This window comes from Acartia tonsa, chromosome 11 (assembly GCF_053477335.1).
Source record: "Acartia tonsa isolate MP-2025a chromosome 11, ASM5347733v1, whole genome shotgun sequence".
Lineage (NCBI taxonomy): Eukaryota > Metazoa > Arthropoda > Copepoda > Calanoida > Acartiidae > Acartia > Acartia tonsa.
The window spans coordinates 18,336,503-18,361,480 of NC_137270.1; the positions used below are offsets into that span (position 1 = coordinate 18,336,503).

Sequence of the window (24,978 nt, forward strand, 5' to 3'; positions counted from 1 at the left end):
TGTACTTTCCAAATTAAAGTTAGGGTTTTTTATAATTGTGGTATGACATAAACCCTAAACATAGACCAAAAATTCAACCACAAAAATTCTTTTTGTACTTAATTTTGCTATAGAATCCTAATTTTAGAGCATTTCTTTAGAAAATTTAACTCTAATATGTAAAAAAAATACATGCTGGACCTAGTTTAATTTATTTGTCTATTGTGGTAACAAAGTGCCCCCTGGGGAAATATCCACTAAATAAATATTGAATGATGCCAGGGAGGTCACAAATAAACAGTAAACATGTTTTTTTTGGCAACATGCAAAGCTACTCCACAATTCATTTACTATCGCTATCCTCATAATCAAGTAAAAGGATCTATGTATGTCTGTCTGTGTGTTCCAAAGGATCTTGCTGACAACTGAACCAATATGGTTTTCCTTTACAGGGTTGTTTCTCATAGGCCCTGGAAATGTTTATAATTATTTTAGGGGAGGGTAACACCACCAAGAGAAATCGCCTCTATAAAAAAATATCCCTCAAAACAGATCAACTGAAAATAGATTGCCTATTTCTTCCCTAATTTCTGAAGTTGTACAGCAGATAACCCAACTATTGCAAACGCTATTTTCAGCTACTTCACCATTCATTTAAAAATAAGTAATATTATACATTCAAAATTTAAATTTTCAAATTTTCAAAAAAGTTTGAAGCTTTTTTAGCTAAGTTAATATTGAGATAGGATGGGGGTGCTAGGTACACAATCGGAAACTCAAATTCAGTTAACCTCTAGTTAAATTTCTTTTTGAAACTGCTAGTTTATATATACAACATCTAGGGATCTTAAGGGATAAGAAAAATAATAATTTACTAATGCATTAGTTACTGTACATGGTAAAGAGTTGTGCCTGTTTAGGCATTCCCCCTACTCTAACTGTAAATGTTGTGCATCTTACATAAAAAAGCATTTTTAACATCTTAAGTTAATGTTGAGCTGAGATCCGAACTTATCATTTCCCTTATGCTGACACTAAATCATCTTTCTTTGTATTAAATAACTTTCTCTATTAGAAATTCTTTTTTTTGACAAACTGTAATGTTGTTGGTTAAAAAGCCTACGTAATGACTTTATAACTATATGTTAGAGTTGCTTAATGATTTTACTTGTGTTTAGGCCATGTAAATCCTTCTCTTATCCTTCATAAATTAGAAAAAAAAATATATAAAAAAATATATTCATTTAAAAAAATCTGCAAGTAATTTTTCAAAAAATCCGCAAGTCATTTAACCCTTAACGGTTGGGGGGGGGGGGGGCGTTGGATGCCCCCCCCCTCCGGTTTTTTCTATCTCATTTTCTGTGTGTTAAAGATAAAGAGCCCAAACTGGGTGACTTTTTAAGTTTGGGTATGACACATAGCTCAGAGTTGGAATTTTTTTAATATCTCCATCCTGGCGGGCACAGGATGCCAGCAAACCTGGCAGGGTCATTCAGGTAAAGAGCAAAATATTTTTTGACTAAAACAAAGCATTTTATCATACCAAAATACTAAAATATCCTCTAGTAGTACATCCTAATATGAAATACAGGTGTTCAAGTCACAAGTAAAAAAAGACCTAAAACAAAGGTTGTTAAATAAAAGGGTGAAGGAAGCGAAAATTGACTTAGACTTATAAAAGGTCGGAAATTTATTATCAAACAGGGGACTTGCACAAAAAAATTAAGCCCTCTAGCTCTAATAGGAACTGAGATAATAGGGGGGCCTGAGATAATAGGGGGGTGCATTGAACGACCCCCCCCCCCCCCCCCCCCCTTGACTGATAAAGGTGCGGCAAGGGGCCCGACTGTAAAGGGTTAAGATATTTAACAATAATTAGAAGTAAGCATCTGAGGATTGTACATATATGTACATGAACTTATTTGTAATGCAAAATAAGAAGCAGCTTATAGTGCCTAAAAAAATGAACTCATACAATACAAATGATCAATGATAGGCCAATATACATCATAATTGACAAATGTAAACTAGCGCATCATTAGTCATTTGTATTGTATGACGTCATTTATTATTAGGCACTATAAGATGCTTTGGAAAATAAACATTACATTTAAATACTTGTGAGATGGTAATTCAAAATTCTCCAATTCTTACATTTTTTAGTGAATAACATCCCTTTTGCTTAGTGGGCAAAGACAGAAGAGATCTATTTTTATCCTGAAAAATTGTTTGGGCAGCATAATTTATACAATTCCAAAATACAGACAAGTTTTATAAAACAAGGACAAAAATATAGTGCAATCCTATCAGGGGCGTCCAAGCTTTTTTGTTTTTTGGGGGGGTAAAAATTTTTGAAGGGGGGGGTAATTCGCTTTTTTTTTGGGGGGGGGGGTAAAATGGCGCGCGAAGCGCGCCGCAAATTTTTTTTACCCCCCCAAAAATGTTTACCCCGGGGGTAAATTATGCTTGGGGGGGGGGGAAATTATCCCCCCTGAAATCTGTTGGCAGGGGTAAATTTAGTTTACCCCCCCCAAAATTTTTTTTTAGACATTTTTTATTTTGGGGGGGTATTTACCCCCCCAAAATTGTTTGGGGGGGGTAAATACCCCCTCCTAAATGGTTGGGGGTGCGGTAATTTTTAAATGGGGGGGGTAAAATGAAAAAAAATTTAAGGGGTGCCTATGGCACCCCCAAAATCGTTTGGGGGGGGTAATCGCCCCATTACCCCCCCCCCCCCCCCTTGGACGTCTATGAATCCTATAATGTAAAGTAGTAAGGTTTTTTTTTGTCTGAAGCTTAAGATATTGAAATTCTGATCTGAATTTCTTAGGGTGGTTTTAGGCTATTTTTCATGACCTATATCGACATTCCCTAGAATGAGGCAAATCTTAAAAACATAAAGGAACAGGCTATTTACATAAAGTTTCTGACAGACAATTTAATTATATTAGATTTATAGTCGCCTGCACACTGATATAATTTTTTTTTTTTATAAATGATTTGAATATTTTTTTATATTTCAGACAAAAAATGAGAGCTATGAATATAAGATAGAAAAAACAACACATTTTTTTTTCAGGTAAAAAATAGTTAAATCTTGCAACTTCCATGAAAGTACAGATCAACAAATCATTATTAGAATCAGACAAACAAATATTATTAATTATAGAGTAAAGGCGTTTAAACATTCAACATTATTTTGAAGTATAATTAATGAGAGGGGTAGGTTTCTGGTAAAATCCGTAAAGGTTATGTGTTATAAGTAAAAACAGTAGTAGAACGAAAAAATGTATGTTAACTTTAAAAAAAATTGTTGTCTATAGTTCTTTTCAATAAGAAATACACATATTTATTTTAAGCCTTAAAACACACACCTTTACGGATTCTACCAGAAACCTACCACTCTCTTTATTATATATCTATCAAAAAATTTCCCATATCCAGAATATTAAATATATTTTCATTTTTAAACGTTCTAGGCATCAATATTCTAAAATTTTATTGATTATTCAATAAAAAGTGTAATAAAAATGGAAAATAAAACTACCTAAAACCGTCATATATAGGATATCCGCCTAAAAAACATAATTTTATTGTACCTATACTTTTTTATTTATTTAGCTAAAAACAAAAATCCTTTTATTATTATTGATTTGAGTTCTTTTTTCAGGAAATATCTATATATAGTTATAAATATAATCTAAAATAAGTTTGAGATAAAATCAATAAAAATATTGAAAACAAGTTACTATTTATTTTCCATATCTTTATAGTAAAATGTATCTAAAATATTGGTAAAACAATAAAAAGAATATGGTAAGCCAATGAAATGTTTACAAAACAACAAAAAATTGTTTTAGCTAATATAAAAGACTGGGTTTTCTCTAAATAACGCAGAAAGTTATCAATAATTTTGGAGAGGAAAAAACAATAAAATGTTATACAGTGAAGTTCTGATATTAGACAGTTTTCCCAAGAATACACAGAATATATGAACAGGGAGGAAAATGACATTGGGCTGTAAATTATATTGGTTCCGAACGTTTAATAAATACGTTCTCAAATCCTTTGGCTTTAAACTTTGGGTACTCTTATCTTATCTTTATTGTTCAAACTTTTTTAATCATATAATTCGTAAATAATTTATTACTAGTTATTTATATCGACTACTGTACGGCATATTTTAAATGTGGCCATGGTGATATATTATATTCTAATATTTAATGACTTTTCAGTTGTTTTATGAAAACACTTTGCCAATGGTTAGATGTGTTTTAAATATCTGTAAAAGTTTTAGTCTTTTTGACAGTGAATGACTGAGCAGAGAGGAAAAAGTTTCAAAGTTTTGATGTTTGGAAGGTTGAATTACTTTTATCTCCCAAGTTTTGTAAAATTCATCCATTTCAAATATAGCACGAGAAAAGTTTATTTTATCTATTTAATTATGGGTGTGAGGGAGGGGGATTTAAGTGGTAGTCAACCTCTTCAATCAAAATTTGGAAGACCCCCTTCCTTCGCCAGGTTGAGGGGAGGTGGGGGGGGGGGGGAGAAGGGAGTTGAAACGTTTCCTTTGTTTTAGGATTAACCTACTAACCAAAAAACAGCCTACACCCTAATCTGGGCTAATACTAAGCTCCCCTAAATATTGTTTCGTAGGTTAGTACGAATTAATCAAGGAGGGAGGGGACATTGGGCTGTTTATTCCACTAATCCCAAAAGTTTTATAGGATCATGGAAATTAAAACGAAGTTGCCGGTTTCGTCGTTTTTTTTTCACAGTAGCTTTTTTTCCTATTTCTAGCCCCTGCGGGATGCTCTAGCCCTGCGGGGCAATCATTAACATTTACTTAACCTAACCTAACCTAAAATAACCCTTCAAAGGTACTGTGAAAATACGATGAACCTGGCAACATCGTTTTCTTTCCATGACCCGTTTTATAATAATATTTTCTTATTCGTTGGTTTAACAATATTTGAGACTCTTGAATTTTTTTTGTTAGTTCAAGTTTAGTATTCTAACACGCCTCAACCACTATTTGTAATCTGCAGAAGGGTAAGTATGTGTATCATCATTAGGGGGTTGATCCGTATTAATGCTTATTATTAAATCTTATAATTGCAGGTTCAATGGCTCTGAAAATTTTACAGCGATGGAAGGAAAAATGCTATAATTAAAAGTGACACTAGTGAAAACTATTTTGAAAAAGTTACATATTTACAAAATGCTAAAAAGTGATATGTCAAACGCTATTCTAATATCAAAGTGCTGTTAAATGTAAAATAAATTAATAATATCAATCGAACCAAACAGCCATGAATCGTCAGTCTAGAAGCATCATATCAAGAAACCCTTCACAACAGGTATATAGAAATAAAGCTCTTCTAAAACGAGGTTTGTTCGTTTGTCTGTACCTGTAGATAAGAAAATAATTGTGACTTATTGGCTAGCAACAAGCCGCTAAAATGTTTCCATTTATTAAAATAGTTGGGCAGTTGGTAGATTTTTAGATATAAATAGTGTTTTTTTAATAAGACTTAAGGCATTAAATTGTAAATTTTGTGTTTTATTACAATTAATACTTTAAAACAAATTACAAATGTTCAGGATTCAAGCCATCCTGGGGAGAAGCAGCGGCCTGATAAATCTATTTTGGTCAATGGGGGCTCGAACCATGCACAACAAGGTAAGATTCATAAAATCATGTATGTTCTGTTTTAAATATAACAAGTTACTTCGCCCCTAGCCTTTCTAGGGAGATGCTGTGATTTTATAAAAATAGTCTGAAACCATTTCAAGACATTTATTATGCTTCACTGAGAAAAAAACCCTTTCGCTCCACTATTTTCCGATATCTTAAGCTTCAGACAAAAAAAACCTTACTACTTTATATTATAACTAGCGGTTTCGCCCCTTGCCTCTAGGGGCTTTGCCCCGTGAGGTAATTTAAAAAAATAAATTTAAAAAAAAAAAAATCTGGTGCTGCTCATATTTTTTTTTTTGGGGGGGGGGGGGGTATTTTTATTTTTTGGGGTGTCCCACATCCCCAAAAAATAGCCTTAATCAACACAGGACCAGTAGGTATATTCCCTGAAGAGTAGAATCCAATAGGTTCCGTGGTTACCGAGATCTTAAGGGATGGACAAACAGACAGACAGACGGACAGACATCAAGCTACTTTGCATTATAGATTAGACTGGCCCAAAAAACATGAATTTTTAAATCTTTACCATATCATTTTGCGCATACCTTGAAGTTGTTACCGGCTCAAATGTAGACCTTTTAGTGAAAACTAGACCTCTCTACAATGAAAATTGATCTCGAAATTTTAATCTTAAGCTTTTTATCAAAAACTTCATATTTTCATGATTTTAACAAGAAATAATTAAAGAACTGCCAACCTAAAATAATGTAACAAGAGTTCAAATATGAAGCAATTATGAAAAGTAGGCAGAACCGCCATTCCTGCCGAATAATTCTGAAAAACGTCTAAAAACATTGTTTTATTTAAATTGATAATTTGTGTAAGAAATTGAACTAAAACAGTAGTTATTAGTCTTATAAGAAGAGAAATGATGAAAAACTCTAAAAAATATACGTTTTAAAGACATAAAATAGGAAAAAGTGTTTTTAATAAATTTCATGGCTCAACAGACATTTCGCCAATAGGAGACAATTTATTTAAATAAAAAATTAAATGAAGGTAAAAAAAACATGTAATATGCTTATTCTCATATTCAACTTTAAAAAAAAGCATACTAATAAAAAAATTAATATTGCAAAAAATAATTTGATTGTTTTTTATTAAACCAGGAATAAAGAGTAAGGCTTATCTTTAATTATTTTTCTTCAATGATTTTGCAGTATGAATTAGCTTTCCCAAATTATTGTAATTGTACATAAATAAATTTGTATACTTTCTTTCTTCATATGTTTATTTCTGGTGATTTTAATATTTTATTTCAATGTTTGTAAACAAACAGACAGAAAATTTGATGTTTTGCTTTATATCTGGTGTAAGGCTTTCTTAATTTGGAGAAGAAAAGGTGAAAATAAATATGCATTTGACGAAGTAGCGATAGATTTTTTCTTAAAATCAATTATGGGGCTAAAATCTACAAACAATACATAACCTATTTTTACATTGCGCACATTGAAAAGCGATTTAGACCTTCATTTGGGCCACACTATTATAGATATATGAAAGACATAAAAAACTAATGTCAACTAGCCTATATTTTTGGAGGATGGAAAAATTATAGGAAAACAAGGATGATAACTTTTAAAAAATCAAAGCTCTACTGTAACTGTTTGTGAGGCAAAACTAAATTGTACATAGTTTTGTTGCAAAATTGCGTAAATACATTATGCAGTAAAAGGGTATATAATTCTATTTTAGGGTTTGATTATAGAAAAACTTCGCTTTTAATATTGTACCTTGATGTCTTAGGACCCTAATTGAAAAAAAGCTTTGCTTTTCAAAGTGAAGTAAAAAAATTAACCAAAAATAAAAAAATACAAAAAGATTATTTTCTGAATCATTCTTTGGTTGAAAACTTAACCGACGGTTTTTGATGGAGATAAAAATATGTTTTCTTTGATGGTTAGATTTTTCTTTTTCTTTTAAAGATCTAAATATTTTTACAGTCAAACAAGTCTAGACTAACCTCCAAAATGTAATTTATGTAATCGTATTATAGACAGCTCTCCGCTGTCAATAAAATACAAAAGATTTAAACCAGTTTTGTTAGCCTTGAGGGGCTGCATGCATTGTAACTAGTTTAAAGGGATAATATTCTTATCTATTGATGATTTTAATAAAGTTAAAAATGTACCACATAAAGTTCAATAAAGTACAACAAATGTCTAAATATTAGGTGATTTATTTAAAATTTACTATCAAATATTATTTGTCCTTTTAACTTTTAAGCATGTTTTTTCCACTTATTCTGACTTACACCTTTTAGTTAAAGATTATTAAGAATATGTATTTAGTGATAAAATAAAGATGACAACATCCATAAAAACGAAAATATTTCCAATTCAAACTTTCAACAACTCTGCCTAATCGATTTAGGAATTATCTTTTTTAAAATAGTTGTAAAATGCCAACTAGATTCTAGATTACGAAAACAAATATATATTCTGTATCAATAAATTAAAGAGTTGGTAAGCTTTTTAATTTATATAAATTTTCCGTAAATCATCTTGCAAAAGTATTAAAACGATCCTGATTTAAGAAAATTTTCGCATATAACAGCTTTTGCAGTACGGATCCAGAACCGATTATTATCCGCTGGATTAGAACCGGTTCACCGCCAAACTGAAAAATCATGTATCATAGTATTACAGACAATTTTCCACGATTAAGAAAATAAAAATCATAAAATCATTTATTAAACCGGAAGTTCGGCCCATTGGGTTTGATCTTATACTTTTTATTTTAGTATCCGAGGTAAGTTATGTACAATACGATGCGATACATAACTATTATTGAACTCATAAAATTTTTTACCAAAATTGACGCACACACACACACACACAAACACAAAACCACACACACATAGAGAAGTCAATATAGATGAATTCATTGTTTCACAATAAGACCCTGGGGAATTCTTAGTTCAACGCTGGATGATAATCATAGAACAGTTATTGAGAGAATATAGAATAGGTACACAATCACATTTTTTGTTGGAAATTCAAAACAAATCATAGAAAAGTTCTAGAGAATATATGATAGTTAAAATACAATAAAAGTGATTTTAGAAGCATTTAGAACAAAAATCATAGAAAAATTATTACAAAAGAACGATTACCTACAAGTACAAAGACAGATAGACTACCAGCAAATATAGGACTAAATGATATAAAAAACGTAATAGTTTAACCAAAGGAAACAAAAGTCTGTTATCAAATGAAAGGTTTAAACAGCAAAAAATATGTAGTATGAACTTAAAAGTGATACCATAAAAAAATTATTATTCAAAAATAATAAGGACAGTTGTATCCATTCTTAGGGGAGCAACAAAAACTTATAATTAAAAATTAAAAATAATGTTTTAAAAGAAATAATTACTGAAATATTGGAATTATTGATATTTGGTGCTAAAATTCTATTAAAATCTAATAAACATTTTAAAAACTATATTCATCCAATATCCATACATAATATAAACAATTATGTCAAATAGAAGCAAAAATGTTTGAAATGTTAAGTTAAATTTATGTTCAATTATTGAGAGCATAAGATAAAGAAGTAATATAAAACATAAAGTTAAAAAAGAAAGAAAAAAAGGAAGAGAATATGGTTACAACAGTGGAACCCACACTGAGAACCAAAAAAAAACCCAAATTTTAAGAATAGCAACCTTGTTTCTCATTTAGGATAGTTTTATTATAAATATAAAATGTAGATGCATATTTTGGTTTACAGTTTCCACTATTAATTTTTTATTAATTAACACCAATGAAGTACAAGATCTCAAAAACAGTATTTGGGTTGAACCAAGACTACTGGTGAACTAAAAAGATATCATCCTAAATGAATAACAAAGCTTCTCTTCTGAAAATTCGGATTTGCCAATTTTTTTGGGTTCTCAGTGAACTTTATATATGTAGAACATATGTATCAAGATACAAAATAGTTAGAGTGGCGTAAAGCAGGATCAAGTGATACATTTTTTCTCATGGTAACACACATTTCTTGTCCTTATCAAATTATTATATTATTTTTTTCTTTTCTTTTTTGGACAAGTTGATGTTTAGTATTAACAGTAGACAGAAGGACAGACAGACAAACACAAACATTTATAGATTAGCTTCACTAATAAATATATATTATCATATCTAAATATGTGAGTTTGTGTAATAGAATACCTACACAACAATTTACTTAACTAATTAGGTTCATAAACAAAAAATATAAATAAGAATAGAATATGTAATCCTATTATATTAAGTTTTATATTTGTTTGTCTGTTAAGATTTTAATAACAGTTCTATATTTTAAGAAAATCTTAGATTTTCTTTAGGATGATTTAGGACTATTTTATGTTTACAATTATTATTGGATTTTTTGGTTGTCTCTAATGCCAAATTTATTAAAATTTTTCTTTTCTTTTTTTTTCTTTTATTTTTATTTTTAATGTTAACATAATGGATTTACACCTTAGATCTTACACCAGATTTTCAAATTCTCATTCTAATAAAATGAAACTTGTAGTTGGCTAAAATAACAAATCCCCCATTTCATCCCTTTTACCTTTTCCCCTCCCCTTCTACTGAATATGCGAACTGACCAATAAATTACAGGATATACAGCAACCTAAATTGGGGACAATTTTCCTCCTGTCATAATATCCACATACATTCTTCATCTATTGTTAACATTCTTTATTAAATGTTCTCTGGCTCAAACAAACATCTATTTTATTTCAACTAAATGGAGCAAAATTGTAAATTTATTTCATCTGTCTTTCTTACTATATTGTTTTAACTTTTTTTTTATAAACTTATATATTTTGTCATTGCTATATTTAAAAGTAAATCACATAAAAATGTCATAAAATGCTTGTAGATATACTTTGTATTTAAAACATGTAATAAACTTACATAAGCAACGATTAACATATGAGATAATTATCGTTTAATGAAATATGAAGAATGTACAGCCGGATAGAGATAATAACCAGGTATAAGTTATAACCAACAAGCGAAATAAATCTAAAATAATATTTTGGGGGCAAATGGACAGGTCGTCAATTTTACGATGTGTTGCCCCCCAACGACAGCTGAAAAACACGTAGAGGTTTTGTGTTTTTTTTCGCATTAATTTCATTGTTGGTATAAGCTGGATAGTAACACGTTCTTTCATTTGTAGATTTGGACTTATATTAAATAGTGTTTGGATTATTCATTAGATAGCAGTATCAAAACTTTTTCAACAACATTTTATTCTACACAATTGTTAATTTAGATGTGTATTGTAGCGCATCCGCTCGTCGTCGGAAAGGTGATAGGTTCGAAAATCGGTCCGACACCGCGACATAACGTTAAAGACTTTAAAAATGGTTCCCACTTTTACTATATTAAATGCGCGTAAATAGTAAGAGTGGGGGGGAATGCACAGTTTTGACTTATCAGACAAAGGTCGTGCATCTCAGAGAGTTGGTTGTCTGATGGGCTAATGGATGCTTTTACACCGCAATCATAAGCGGATTACGTTTCAAGGTGCGCTGAGAGAGATTAAGCCCCCTAGAGTCTTAACTCGTATCAAATGTGTATATTAATTTATCGTTCATTGTTATATCTCTTTAGATCTATGATTATAAGTTTATTGTGCATACAGGTTTTCGGAAAAAAAAAATCGGAATTATAGAATAGTTTTGCAGCAACAAAAAATAATATTCCCCAAAACTTAATGGCAAACAATATATAATAATTATATGTAATAACATGTTCTATGAGATAAATAAACATTAAGCATTAATAACAAATAATAAAAAAATAACAGCAAAGAAAGAAAATATCTTTTTATGTCTGAAACAAAGTGTCATAAAACAAATCCAATTCCGATAAAGGTTTTAACTACTGACAGATGCAATTTTTTTTCTTCACGGTTTTAAAATTCAATATTTCATATTTTTTACAAACGTAACAAGATATTTAACTGTTTGTCTGTACAGAAGGATATTGCTAATCGCAGAGCTGATATGGTTCTCCTTTCGAATATAACGTTCCATATAAGGTCTAGGGAAGATTTGAATCTATTTTGGTGAAGGGTACCACCACCCTCCCAACAGAAATCGCTCCTATTTTTTTCCTTTTCTTTTAAAAAATAATATTAAAATTAGGCAGTGGTCACCTTTCACCCCCCCCCTTTCTCAAATGTCTCTAGATGTCTTTAAGATCACTGTATCTATTTAAGCAATAGAGAGCCTTTAAGTTTTGTGTTAAGATTAATCAAATTAAAATAGGTATGGTCAATGAATCCTAAAATATATTATTTTAATTATCATATCACATAGTTATAGAGTTGTTGTGTTACTACAAATAATGGATATAAAATTACTCGGATATTATGTTGTACCAGATTTTCATTTCTCTAAAATATTGCTACTCCCAGCGATCTGAAATAATGACCCCCCCCCCCCCTCTATTACCTAATGGATGAACTGACTGACCAATAAAGAGATCCATAATAGTCACCTTAAATGACGACAAATTTTCCCCTGTCAATATATCCATATAAACTATATCCATTGTCGCAATCAATTGTCTTAATGTCACAATAATGGTTTGTTGATTTCCTCATTCATGTTTAGCTTTGTCAGGAATATAGATACAGATTATACTGGGATGTATTGTATGGGGATAATTGGTCATCAATTAAGGTTGCTAACATTTATTTGTCAATTCGTTCATCCAGTAGGAGATGAATAGATGGGATATAGTGAGTTGATGTGGGGTTTCGTTATTTTAGCCAGCGCGGTGTATATCAATTTATTAGAGTTCATGCAAATCAGGTGCAAGAAACAGTGCAAAGTGCCTCCAAAAAATGACGTCATACAATACAAAGTACCAATGATAGGCCAGTATAAACTGTATTAGCTAATGGTAAAATTTATACTGGCCTCTCGTTGGTCACTTGTATTCTATGACGTCTTTTTTTTGGCGGTACTTTAAGCTGTTTCTGGTTTAATATCCAAGTAATAATATAGCGATAGACAGAAATAAAGTACTAATAAATAATGCTAATTAAGGAATCTTAAATTATCTCATTACAATGGCTGAAAGATAAATTTTCGTCACCCCCAATAACGATAAAAACACAAAATTGCACTTATTTTTTGGATTACAAGTATTGGATGGAAAGTTTTAACCCTTTTAGTTGGATTCAATAAAGATATCCGAAGTGTTAAGCTAACGAATATGAAATTAAATTTACTGATAATATTCCTTTTCCTCCATGTGCATAAACCAATATAATAAATCTCCATTATTTTGTTTATATTATCATGTAAAAGCTTTACTACATATTTACATTGCACCCAACAAAGAACAAGTTATAAATTAACCTAAAACAGTAATGACAATTTTTACCCTAGAGGCAAGGGGCGCAGTAGTTGATAATACAAAACAAGGATGACATTGACAAAATACATAAAAGCGAAGCTCTGAAACGGCAGGACAAACAAACATTAACACTCTTATAGTGTGTCAGAACTAAATATGCAGAATATTAATGTATGAGTTTAAACACTTGATTAATTTCGCTGACAACATTATACCTTATGTAACAGGAATCATTATTCCAAAAATCAATTCATAGAGGATGAACATAATATATAAAGATTTGTTGTTAAAAAGGTTATAAATCAACATGTTTTGAATGGGCGTACGGACTTTCAGGTGACTATTAAAGAGTTTGCTACGCATTCTAAATCTTGCCCAACTTTTATAGGAATCATCATGCAAAGTTTAAAATCAATTCTAAATGAATTAGTTCTATCTTGTCTAAATTAATAAAGATGCATTTGTTAAAATCATCATCATGAAACCATTCTCACTTTTTTAAATCTTTTATTATTTATATTTTCTAAATTGGTCTGTAGTTTGACTGACAGACCGACGGACAAAGTAAATTTATTAATCTTATAACTTATGCATATCATCTTATAAAATCTGGTAATATGACTATAAAAATATAGGCTTGTATTACAGCTCTTATTTATTACGACAAACAAAAATATATTATATTATTTATAATCTTCTAAGTTTTTAAAACATATATAAAGTAGTAAGATCAGATTAAACTTTGAACCTATTGGGTTTTACATTTTAGAAAAACTGGAAATAAATCCTAGAGTGTTTTTTTAGGCAATTTTATTTTTCAATTTAAGTCTTAGGATAGATTTAGGATTTTTTTTCTGCTAATTTATTCTGTTTCAAATACAGAGCCCCTAGTAGCGCAGCCATCATTGTTATCTACAAACTGAAACAAAAAATACACCGGGATAATTCTTGACTATCTGCACTACCTAAAAAGCTGTGCACCACTTTTCGTCATCTTTAGTTAGGTATAGTTAGTGTTCTTACAAAGCCATTAATAGAATAAACTCATAGTTTTACAATCGATATATTATTACGTGGATGTTGCACCAGATTTGCATGTACTCTAATAAAGTGATACTTACAGCTGGCTAAAATAAGGATACTCCCCTGCTTTATCCCATCACCCCCCATTCTACCGGATGAACGAACTGACTAATAAGAGCCCATAAGGACTAACAAACTATATCTTTTATTTTCCTATCTGCGGAATGCTGTCTATAATCCGATTCGATAAATAACTATAAGCAAGATGACAGCAACACCAAGTTTTGTGTGCATTGAGAAACTAGTTAATAATTCTCTCCACAGTTGAAAAAGAATAATTTTCTCTGTGATAACTCAAAAGGATGGGTGGTTCATTCAGGTCCTGGTTTTGTACAGATTTTGTAAATTATCGATTTTCTTGAGCTTTAGAAATATGTAAATTTTTACTTACTAAAAAATTAAAAAAGATATTCTCAAAATTTATGTAAATACAACTTTTAGGAGCAGTATTTTAGTGTCAATCAGCCCTAGAACTTTTAAATGTTTGGTATATTTTTAGCGTACTTGATGGTTGTCACACTAAAAATGGTGTGCCTTAGTTTCCCCACAATCAGAGAGGAAGGGGACATTGGGCTGTTTATTACGCAAATCACTAAAGTTTTAGTTTATTGCGCTAGTCACAAAACTTTTATAAAAAACGTTTCATCATTCAGTGGAAAAACAACTTTGGTGGCTTTTATTGAATTTCAATTAGTAGGTTTATTATGTTTCTCCATTAATTATGATCTACAGAAGTGGTAATTTTATGCATCATCCTTGGGGATGTATTTGAATTAATCGGCCTTTGTCTTATCCCTATAGATCCCTGTTTATCTGTAGGTAAAATGTTCTTTCCCCCCCTGAGTTTGATCCATGTGCATTGGTTATACAAAGAAGAAAAATTAAATATTTATCATTTGGCTTTCATATCTGTTCAACAAAAGATACCTAGATAATTTAACTAGGTTATGAGAAGCAAAGCTTTAATAGTTTAGGAATAGTTATTTCTCGCATCGTATTATAAACAGCTTTGACACCTCGGGGCCAAAAAAACTGGTTTTAATCTTATGATTTTACATTTCTATATTCGTAGAAAGCTGGATATACTACGATGCTAGACATAGTTTTTTCGTATGAATGAGAACCTTCGGCACCTCGGGGCTAAAAAAACTAGTTTTAATCTTATAATTGTACATTCAATATCCGCGGAAAGCCGTTTATAATACGATGCGAGAAATAACTATTCTAGGATGTTGCACCAGATTTTCAACTACTCTAATAAAGTGCTACTCTAAGCGATAAACAATAAATAATTAATATTTGGTTTAAACGTACAGCGTAAATCTATTAAACCAATTATTTTGATAGATTATAAAATACGAGATAATGTGTTTTTCACCATTTGGTGATATACTTGAAATTATCGTCCATTGTCTTATCCCACAAGACCTCTGCATATGACATTAAATATAATTGAAATTTACACCAGAATATATCATAAACAGTATTCATTCAACTTTATGGATATATAAGGTATATAATAGATGGTAGATTAATTAATATTATCTAAATGATATAAAAAGCCAGGCTTCATAGGTAAACTCTAGTCACTTATGGCCCCGAAACTGATTAATATTCATTGAGCTTTACTGAAAAATCATTGATCGTATCGTATTATAGACATTTATATACGAACAATAAAATGAAAAATCATACATTTTCTACCAATGTTGTTAGCCCGAGGGGCCTAAGAACCGGGATAACAAATTTAGAACTAATTCTTTATTTTATTATCCGGTGACAGCTGTCTATAATACAATACATATAAAAAGTTACATTTCTTGTTTTCTGTTATATTTTCCTTATTAAAAACAAAATAAACTTCAGTTAAGTCAGAATACCCCTTGATGTTAAAGCCTACAGTAGAGACGTTTGTCCTAAAAAAACATTTGAAATAAAAAAAGCCTAAAAAGTAATCAATATAATTTCAACTACGACTACTTTTTATGAAGGTCCTATAATCGACATTGAATATCGAATAAGAAAATGATATTACAAAACTTTGGGGACTAATGGAATAAACAGCCCAATATCTCCGCCCTCTTTAAATTGATGTTCATCTCCAAGTTCCCTCCATTCTTAGATTATAATTATTTGATGAACGGTTTAAGATAAAAGTTGCTCAAGTGTTTCTTTAGCCAACGAATGCGAGATCGTGTTTTGAAACTTTGGGTATCATTGGGATTAAAATACCAATGTCCCCTCCCTCGGTGGCTAAATGTTTTTTTATCCATATTTTTTATATTGGAATATCAATCTATATCCATAGAAATTCAGGGAGGTAGGGGACATAGGGATGTTTATTACACAAGTCCTCAAAATTGTACAATAGTGTTTTCTTTTATTTGGTAATCTTTTTTTAATTTTGATTGGTTGCTTCATTAAGTTGAGTGTCCAAACGTTTCAACCACTAATTGTACTCTACAGAAGGGATAATTTTGTGTATCAACATAAACTTAATTTGCCATTGTTCTATCCTCTAAGATCCCTGGTTGAAATTAGAACACGTAACTGTTATAACCATTAACGGATTTTCTACCCACTCAAAAATAAATATAGGAATTCTAGATGGTCATTCGCTTAATTTTATCAATAAGAACACAGTCTATATCATATCCGACCACAATATTGGTGTGAACGTGTACAAGAGCAGTTGTTTGTACCGAAGGATCCTTTACAATTCCTCATAAGTCCAAGGAAGGTTTATAACTATTCTTTTGTAGGGGGAGGTTAAATTTTTCTTTCAAAACCATAAAGACATATTGGAGAGGGGGGAGGGGGTTCGAATTCAACCCCTATTACTTCAAGTACCCCTAGATGCCTCTAGGGTCGTAGCCGCTAGTTTATTTCATATGATATGTGTGAGGTGAATTTCTCAATTTCTTAGGGTTAAACAAAGATTATATTGAATCGTATGTGACCAAATAAAAATAAAATCTTTGACTGTTAAAAATTACTTTTTAAGTTAACACAGTTTATTTTGTCTGATTGTCCATCTAGGCTAAAAAATTTATCACACTTTACTTTGAAAAGCCCTAAATACAATATCATCATTTTTAGAATATTTACATTTGGTAAAAACAATCACATTAGTTTAATTAAATGTAAAAGAAACACTTATTAGTATTTTTAAAAATAAGAATGACAACATACATAAGTAGCAAAGCATAAAAATATTAGAAGATATCACGAAAGAAACAGTAATATATAGACACAAAAATACCTTAGAACTTCGGGAAATTAAAATGTAATAATATAACCAAAACCAATTTGAAAATCAGTTGTTAAAACATAAACGAATAAAAAGTTGCTTAAAATCAGTCCAACCAACATGGATATTTCTTATTTAAATATGCTTCACAATGAAGGGAATATTGTCATGAAATTTCAGCAGTCTAGCTTGAATAGAAGCCAAGAAAATCACGTCTCCTTTGAAACGTTTTAGCCCAAAATTACGGACATTTCGAATTATAGAGCCACTTTGCTAATATTCTTGAAAGCGAAACGCAACAAATGAAGAGTATCCCTCTCCAAACATTAATAAAGTTCCCATTTTAAAGAAACATACAATATGTTTCTAATGAATCTCCATTGGCTTAACCTTACCTGCATTGTAATGAAGAGTTGCAATCCAGGAAGGTAGGGGACATTTGTAGTGTTTATATACTAGTCCCCAAAGTTTTATGATAACGTTTTCATATTCGTTGACTTAAAAACGTTATGGACTTTTATTGAATTATGATTGAATGCTTCAGTTATTTGAGTGTTTAAACGTCTCAACCACTAATTGTAATCTATAAGTTTTTTTTCATTGAAGATGAACATTAATTTAACGGTCATTGTCTTATCCCTTTTTATACCTGGTTGTAACCAGTAGAGCCTCAGGGATATGTTAACTGAAAATTATTTTGGTTCAGTACCAAACTGGACTGTGATTTATACTTTTCACAAAGTTTTATAAACATGATTTATCGTTTGTTGGCTCAAAAACGTTTATTTAATATGGATTTATAATTTTCACAGAAGGGGTAATTCTGTTTGTTCTCATTTGGGATATTTATTTTTCATTGTCTTATCCAATATCCATTTTAATTTCAAAGAATTTTGGAAGTAGATATGTAATAATGTTATTTTCTCGTATTCATTCGAATCCGGTGGATAGAAACCGGTTCTCATCCATGCGAAAAAAACTATGACTAGCATCGAATTATATCCAGCTTTCTACGAATATAAAAATGTAAAATCATAAGATTAAAACCAGTTTAAAAACTGGTTTTAATCTCATAATTGTACATTTCTATATCCGCGGAATGCTGTTTATAATACGATGCGAGAAATAACAATTTTTTTTAGCTAGTAGTAAATATTGAGATAGGATGAGGAAACACCGCGAAAACTGTCTACACATTTGGAAATTAAGATTCAGCACATTTGGTTTAAAGCTATTTTTACAACCAAAATTTAGAACATTTATCCATATTCTTCAACCCGGGTCAAATATTCTATGTAGTAAATAAACATGGGTAAAGGGACACTCATAGAATATAGAACCATTAACAGTTTTCCGCGGATGGTAAAAGATAAAACATAACATTAATTCCAGTTGTGTTGGTCTCGAGTGGCGATTACCTAGGGCAACAATACAAGTGTCAGTTTCATGATTTTAATTTTATAAATCGTGGAAAACTCTATATAATACGATTCTAATCTAATACCAGTTCTAATCCAGCGGAAATTAATCGGATTCGGAGCCATACTGGAAATTACTCCCTTTCATCATTTATGCTATCATCAAATAATTAGTTTATCTTTTTTAATAGCTGCTACGGCCATAGAGGCCTCTCTTAGTCTTTAGGGAACAGGAAGTAATTACTCACTTTCATCATTTATGCTATCATCAAATAATTAGTTTATCTTTTTTAATAGCTGCTACGGCCATAGAGGCCTCTCTTAGTCTTTAGGGAACAGGAAGTAATAAGAGGGGTTGTCGACCCGTAATTTTTAGTTATAAATTTAGTTTTTAAAGTAAAATAAGAATTTTTTATAGGAGGGTGAGTGTACGCTTATCTAAAATAGTTGTAAACATTCCATGGACCTATACTAAGCTTCACTGTAAAATAGAACTCTCCAAAAAGACCCAGAATGAGTTTCCTTTTAATATTCTGTAAAGGAGGATAGCAAGAAATGTGAACCACTCAGTTGATTACTAAAGATATTAACACAAACCTTTTGAATAGCGATGCTACTCTGCTCTAAGTTTAAATCCGCCTTTCAGTAACTTCTAATCTAATTTAGAAAGAGGGGAAACATTGTACTGCACATCAATAGTGTACCCAACGTTTTATAATTGTTGCTTAAAACTTTGGGTGCTTTTATGAAAGCTTGATATATTAATTCAAACTTTTAATCATATAATCTTAATCTACAGAAGGGGCTACTTTTTTTTATCGTCATTGGGGATACACATCAAGTTATCATCCATTGTCTTATCCTTACAGATTTCTGAAACCAACACTTGATTAGTTATGATAATTTAATTGAAAGACGTCTGATCAAAAGGCATCTAACATCATGAGCGTAAAAAAAACTTATTTATTAGAGTTAGATTTCATGATGTTGTATTAAAATTTCCTTGAATAATAAACACCTATTAACCACTGCGTAAGATAGTCTTCTGTTTCTTTTGGAAGACTCTCCAAGAAAATTAACATTGACTCTGTTTTGCAATAAGTCTTTTTTTGTGCTTCGCTAGTAATGATATTATCATTCTGGTTACAGTCTTTTTCTCTTATTTGATATTTCTAGATCAATAGGTCAGGGAGATTAAACGTACTATTCTTTTTAGTAATAAAACGTTTTTCTATTTTTATTTTCAGTAAACTTGAGGTTTTTTCAGCTTATCCCAACAACGAAATTTAAAAAGAAATCACGAAACCAATACATGATTTTCAGCTGTAGTTGGGGATGAACACTTGATCTGCAGGGCCTTCGCCTATGGTGCCATAACCCTTCGAGGCTACATAGTGTTCAATATAACCTTACTTAATAGTTTTCTCCCCTTTATCCAAAAAGAAGAAACATATTGGTTTTATAAGAGGATATATATTTTCTCCACCCCCTCCCCCCCCCCCCTCCACACTACCGACAGCCAAAAGCCTATAAACTTCTATCCACGCATTACCTAAACAATCTCTGATGATTGCGTAGTGATCTGTTTTTTCCACTCTGCTGCTAAAAGCTCTTTTTTATATCTAAATTTATATAAAAATATCCTGACCCTATCTCTATTTAGGTGAGAGACGAAGCACCCGTGGGCATCAAACCCAGCAACAGCAACAACAACAACCAATACCACCCTCCCCAGACAGAAGGGAATCAAGAAGTAGATCACAAGGACCTCCCAGGTAAATTGATATTTGAATCACTCAAAACAATTTGATCCCTTAACTATAATAGCTGAGTTTTAAACAAACTTTTATACAAGAAAGGATAATAGAAGGTTGACTAGGATTATATGTATCGAAAGCTGTGTGTTTTTCTAATACAATGTGCTTTTTTTATGAGAACTTTTTTGAAAGAAATTTTACCTCTCATATAGTTATTAGAATTTAATAATTAATGCCTTTTTTTCTTCATTTTTTAAGACCATTAATAGAAAAACAAAAAAATATTTAAGTTTTTAATTAAAAAGTACAGTAAATTCTAAAATTCAAACTTAAGTGTCAATATCTAAAAATGGTTTTAGCGCATTTTTCTTAAGCTCAAAACTTCTACCCATTGCTAACAAAAAAAATTTGGATATTTAGTCGTCAATTTTGGGAGGGGGCGCAGTACTCCCTCCCTGGTTAAGATATGGCCTTAAAACTTTGATATGTTCTAGTACATGTCCCCAATAGTATCTGTATCAATTTCTATCTCTATATCTCAATTTTGAAGCGTTTTGCAGCTATTCTTGCAAAAGGTAGAAGATTTGGGCATAAGAAAAATGCACTAAAATCATTTTTAGATGTAGACACATAAGTTTTGAATTTTAGATTTTACTGTACTTTTTAAATAAAAACTGAAATATTTTTTTGTTGTTATATTAATGGTCTTAAAACACAAAGAAAATAAGCCATTCATTTTTAATTCTGATAACTATGAGTGGGGTGAAATTGCTTTCAAAAAAGTTCTCATAAAAAAACACTGTAGTTACAGTTATAACGTCGTTTTCAGAGAAAAGCAATACAAAAAATATTAAATTAGTTCTAAGAAATTAAATTTAAAACGAATTCAGGAAGTAGGTCAAGAAACTGTCTCATAAAGTTTCTAAAAAAACATTCCTACCCCTTTTGGACTTATTGCTTAATTTATAAGCAAATTATAACAACTTTAGTCTCTTTGATTCTTTTTAAAATAATCAAATGTTGTTCAGGGAGCATCCTGTGCGGCGCATACGGTCAACTGGTCCTCCAAGCTCGCACAGACCAGCGGCACAAAACCAGTTTCAGTCTGGTGCAACTGCAGGACATAAAAACTTTAACTCTATGCATGACAGGTAAAACGAATATTGACAATATTGTATATTACAAAAAAGCGGTTGCGACCCTAGAGACCTCTAGGGGCTCTTTGAAGTGGAGGGGAAGTTGTAATTTTAGTTTTAAAAAATCAAAAACAAATTTAAGAAGGTTCGTTTATTCTAGGGGCGATTTCACTTGGGAGGGTATAGGTACACTCCTCCAAAAATAGATTTAACTTTCACTGTTTAGCGGTTAGCGAGATCCTTAGGCACAGACATTCAGATATACAGAGACAGATCCTATTACTCTTACATAAGAATTTACATAATATAAAAAAATTTATATGTCGACTATTTTGTTTAAGTCAAACTGACTAAAATTAATTCGTTTACATAATACATATATATAGTTTTATCCTTATATAGAGTAATAGGATGTCTGTTAATGTGTCTATGTCTATATATGTATGTCTGTTTGTAGTGAAGGATCTATTTTATCATTTACAGTGAAGCTTCTTATATGTCCAGCAAAGATTTATAACTAGATGATAAAATAATAAAAATCTAATTACAGATAATTTTTTATTTCCAAAAATCGTCTAATCTTCAATTGAAAAATCTTCTAATTTATGTTAATAATTATTTAGGAGTTATTCTCACTGTTCTGATGAAGCTATGGTTAGAGCAATGCATAAAGCTCAAGAAGAAGGGATGCTTAGGTAAGAACTTTGTTGCACTATGATCCAGAGATTATATCCTTACATTTTACGTAAATATTTTATCAAGAACTCTATTCATTCTAGTCATTTTGATCATTAAATCTAGAATACAATGAATTGTTTGAAATAATACATTAACATAATGTTATCCCAGGAATCATTGTTTCAAAAATCAGATTAATAGGATGATTATATCATACACAAAAGTGTTGCCAAAATAAGCATGTTTTATGTGGACGTACAGACTTTCTGGTAACAATTGTTTGAGTTGCTTCGTTTTCTAAAACCTTACCTTTTTTGTTACAGGAATCATCACTTAATGTTTGAAATCGTTAGGACAATTCTTACATTCCTAAATTTACGAAAAGAGCTACCTGTTACTAACGGACGGACGTACGGACCCTAAGCTTTTAAAAAGAAATAGACCCATTGCAATTAAGGCAGCAATTTTGCTTGCAGACGCAGTATGACCGGATACAGACGGCCAGAGGTGGAGACAGCGCTGCAACGCGAGGTGGAGGATCTCAGAACCAGAACCGCTCAGATGGAAAAGACCATGAGGTAATTATTAAATGCGCCACCAGCCTCCAGGAGCATCGTAAATTTAGATTCTTAAACCTGCTCAAAATTATTTTTAAAAATTTAAAACTTAAAAGGTAAACTCTATTAAATAAGTCGAGATTTTATCGGACTAATAAAAAACTTTACAATTCTCAAACAATTAGGTACACCATATTTCAAAGTAAAAAGATTTGGACTTTATTTTGTTTTTAAAAATTCCTTTTTTCAAAGTACTTAATATTTTTAACCTGTTTTTTGTTAAACTTATATTAATTTAACTAGTATGAAGCTTGTTGTTTTCTTAAGAATTTTTGCAAATATGGTTATTATTTTATAGAATTGAGAAGGCTTGAATAAGGCGAAATATATTTTCTACAAAGAAGTGTGTTCTTACTGTGTAGTTAGCTCTAGCCGCGCGTTTTTTGAGAAAAACTTTACACTATCATATTTTTAGATAGTCAAAAAGGCTAAAGGGAAGGGAGGGGACACCAGAATGTAAATTATACAGAGCTGGATCTTTAAATCATTTTAGTGGTGAGACAGATTGGGGTGATCCAGATCAAGGCTCACCTCGATCTGGCTCACCACTAAAATGATTTCAAGATCTAGCTGAGGTATAATTTAATAACTTTTATTTGATCTTGATTGGTTAGTTCAAAATCTCTTGAGTCGATTTTAAAAGTATTGATTACATTATTATTATTTACATACTTTATATAATTTGACTTTTAATGCTTTGAGTAGCGTTTTAAAATCATGTTTTTGTTACAAAAAAAAACACTTTTAATTTTCTATTCAATTTTGAAAATTTCCACAAACAATGATTTAATGAATTGTCTTTAATAAGATAAAAAGAAACCCTTTGAAATAAATTGAAATACAAAAGAAATAGAATTTGAATTTGAAAGAAATGAAATGCTAATTTTTATCTGTGAATTGGCATAAAAGTAGACTAGATTATAAAACTACAAATCTTTGAGAATAGCGAATTTTACAAGGGTATTGTTTTTTTTACTTTTTGTTTTGCAGTTCAGCTGCTTTAAACTTGGTCAGTTCGTCCATTATTTTGTAAATAAGACTAGTTATATATCGTAATATTATAGACAGCTTTCCGCGGATATTACAAGGTGTTTAAAAAACAATCGCTTCACTTTTTCAATATTAACCCTACAGTTTTGGTCAAAAACTAACAAAGAATAACCCAATTCATGCTCAATCGGCGTTAATAAGAAAACATTATTGAATTTAGAATCTGCTTACCTCTCCAAAGCACTATAGGTCGAGACCTAGCCCTTAAAATAAGAAATAAGATTATAAACAGATTTCTTAGCCATAAGTGGCAAAGACCCGGGATAACAAAACTGTTACTATTTTTAATATTCGTGGAAAATTGTATGTAATACAATGCTATATATGATTTTTTCAGTATGGCTGAAAAAAATGATATATTATGAAGGTTTCACAGAGATTACAGACTTGTTTTATCCTAAGTATTAAAATCCTAAGTATTAAGTCTTTGAATGGATTTAGGCTATTTTTTTTGCTTTTACTACCCCTTTTGTGTAAAGCTCCTGGGTACAATAAAATTCTAAAATGGTGGATTGTACGAAATTGTATGGACATAGTTCTAGAGCGGAGTATAGCGAGGCATGTAATTGTAAAAGGTCATAAATTTAATGGGTGGACATTTCCAACAATTTTATTTGTGTAAATGGTATTTAAAGGTAACAGGGTTTCTGGTGCTTTCTTCTTATTGTATTGCAAATTAAACCATACATTTTAACTTGCAAAATTACTCTTCAATTCGCACATACTCCTATTCGACTTGTTAGGCTGCTAACTTTTGAAAGTTTTATAAACTTTTTTATTGACTTATACGAACTAGTAGTGTCCTAACTGTTAAACCAATAATTTTATGCGTTTAGATTGGACTAAACAAATAGGCATCAGTCGAATTATTTATATTTTTATGCAAGAACCTAGGAAATCAAAGGGATGAGAAAATACGTTTGTAAAACGTTTTGG

At 30.8% G+C, this 24,978-nt stretch overlaps 1 protein-coding gene across 8 annotated transcripts in view; it reads left to right on the top strand.

The window, feature by feature from the left end:
- The first annotated feature begins 3,000 nt into the window (after window positions 1-3,000).
- Window positions 3,001-24,978, top strand: part of LOC145331865 (uncharacterized) — a 99,694-nt gene continuing 77,716 nt past the window's right edge. For all 8 annotated transcript variants that reach the window (XM_080176714.1, XM_080176713.1, XM_080176711.1 and 5 more), the window contains exons 1-7: window positions 3,001-3,058; window positions 5,101-5,339; window positions 5,584-5,662; window positions 20,468-20,579; window positions 21,590-21,712; window positions 22,321-22,392; window positions 22,852-22,953. In XM_080176714.1, the coding sequence (XP_080032840.1) occupies window positions 5,292-5,339; window positions 5,584-5,662; window positions 20,468-20,579; window positions 21,590-21,712; window positions 22,321-22,392; window positions 22,852-22,953 (536 nt within the window). In that variant the 5' untranslated portion in view covers window positions 3,001-3,058; window positions 5,101-5,291. The remainder of the gene's footprint in view (window positions 3,059-5,100; window positions 5,340-5,583; window positions 5,663-20,467; window positions 20,580-21,589; window positions 21,713-22,320; window positions 22,393-22,851; window positions 22,954-24,978) is intronic.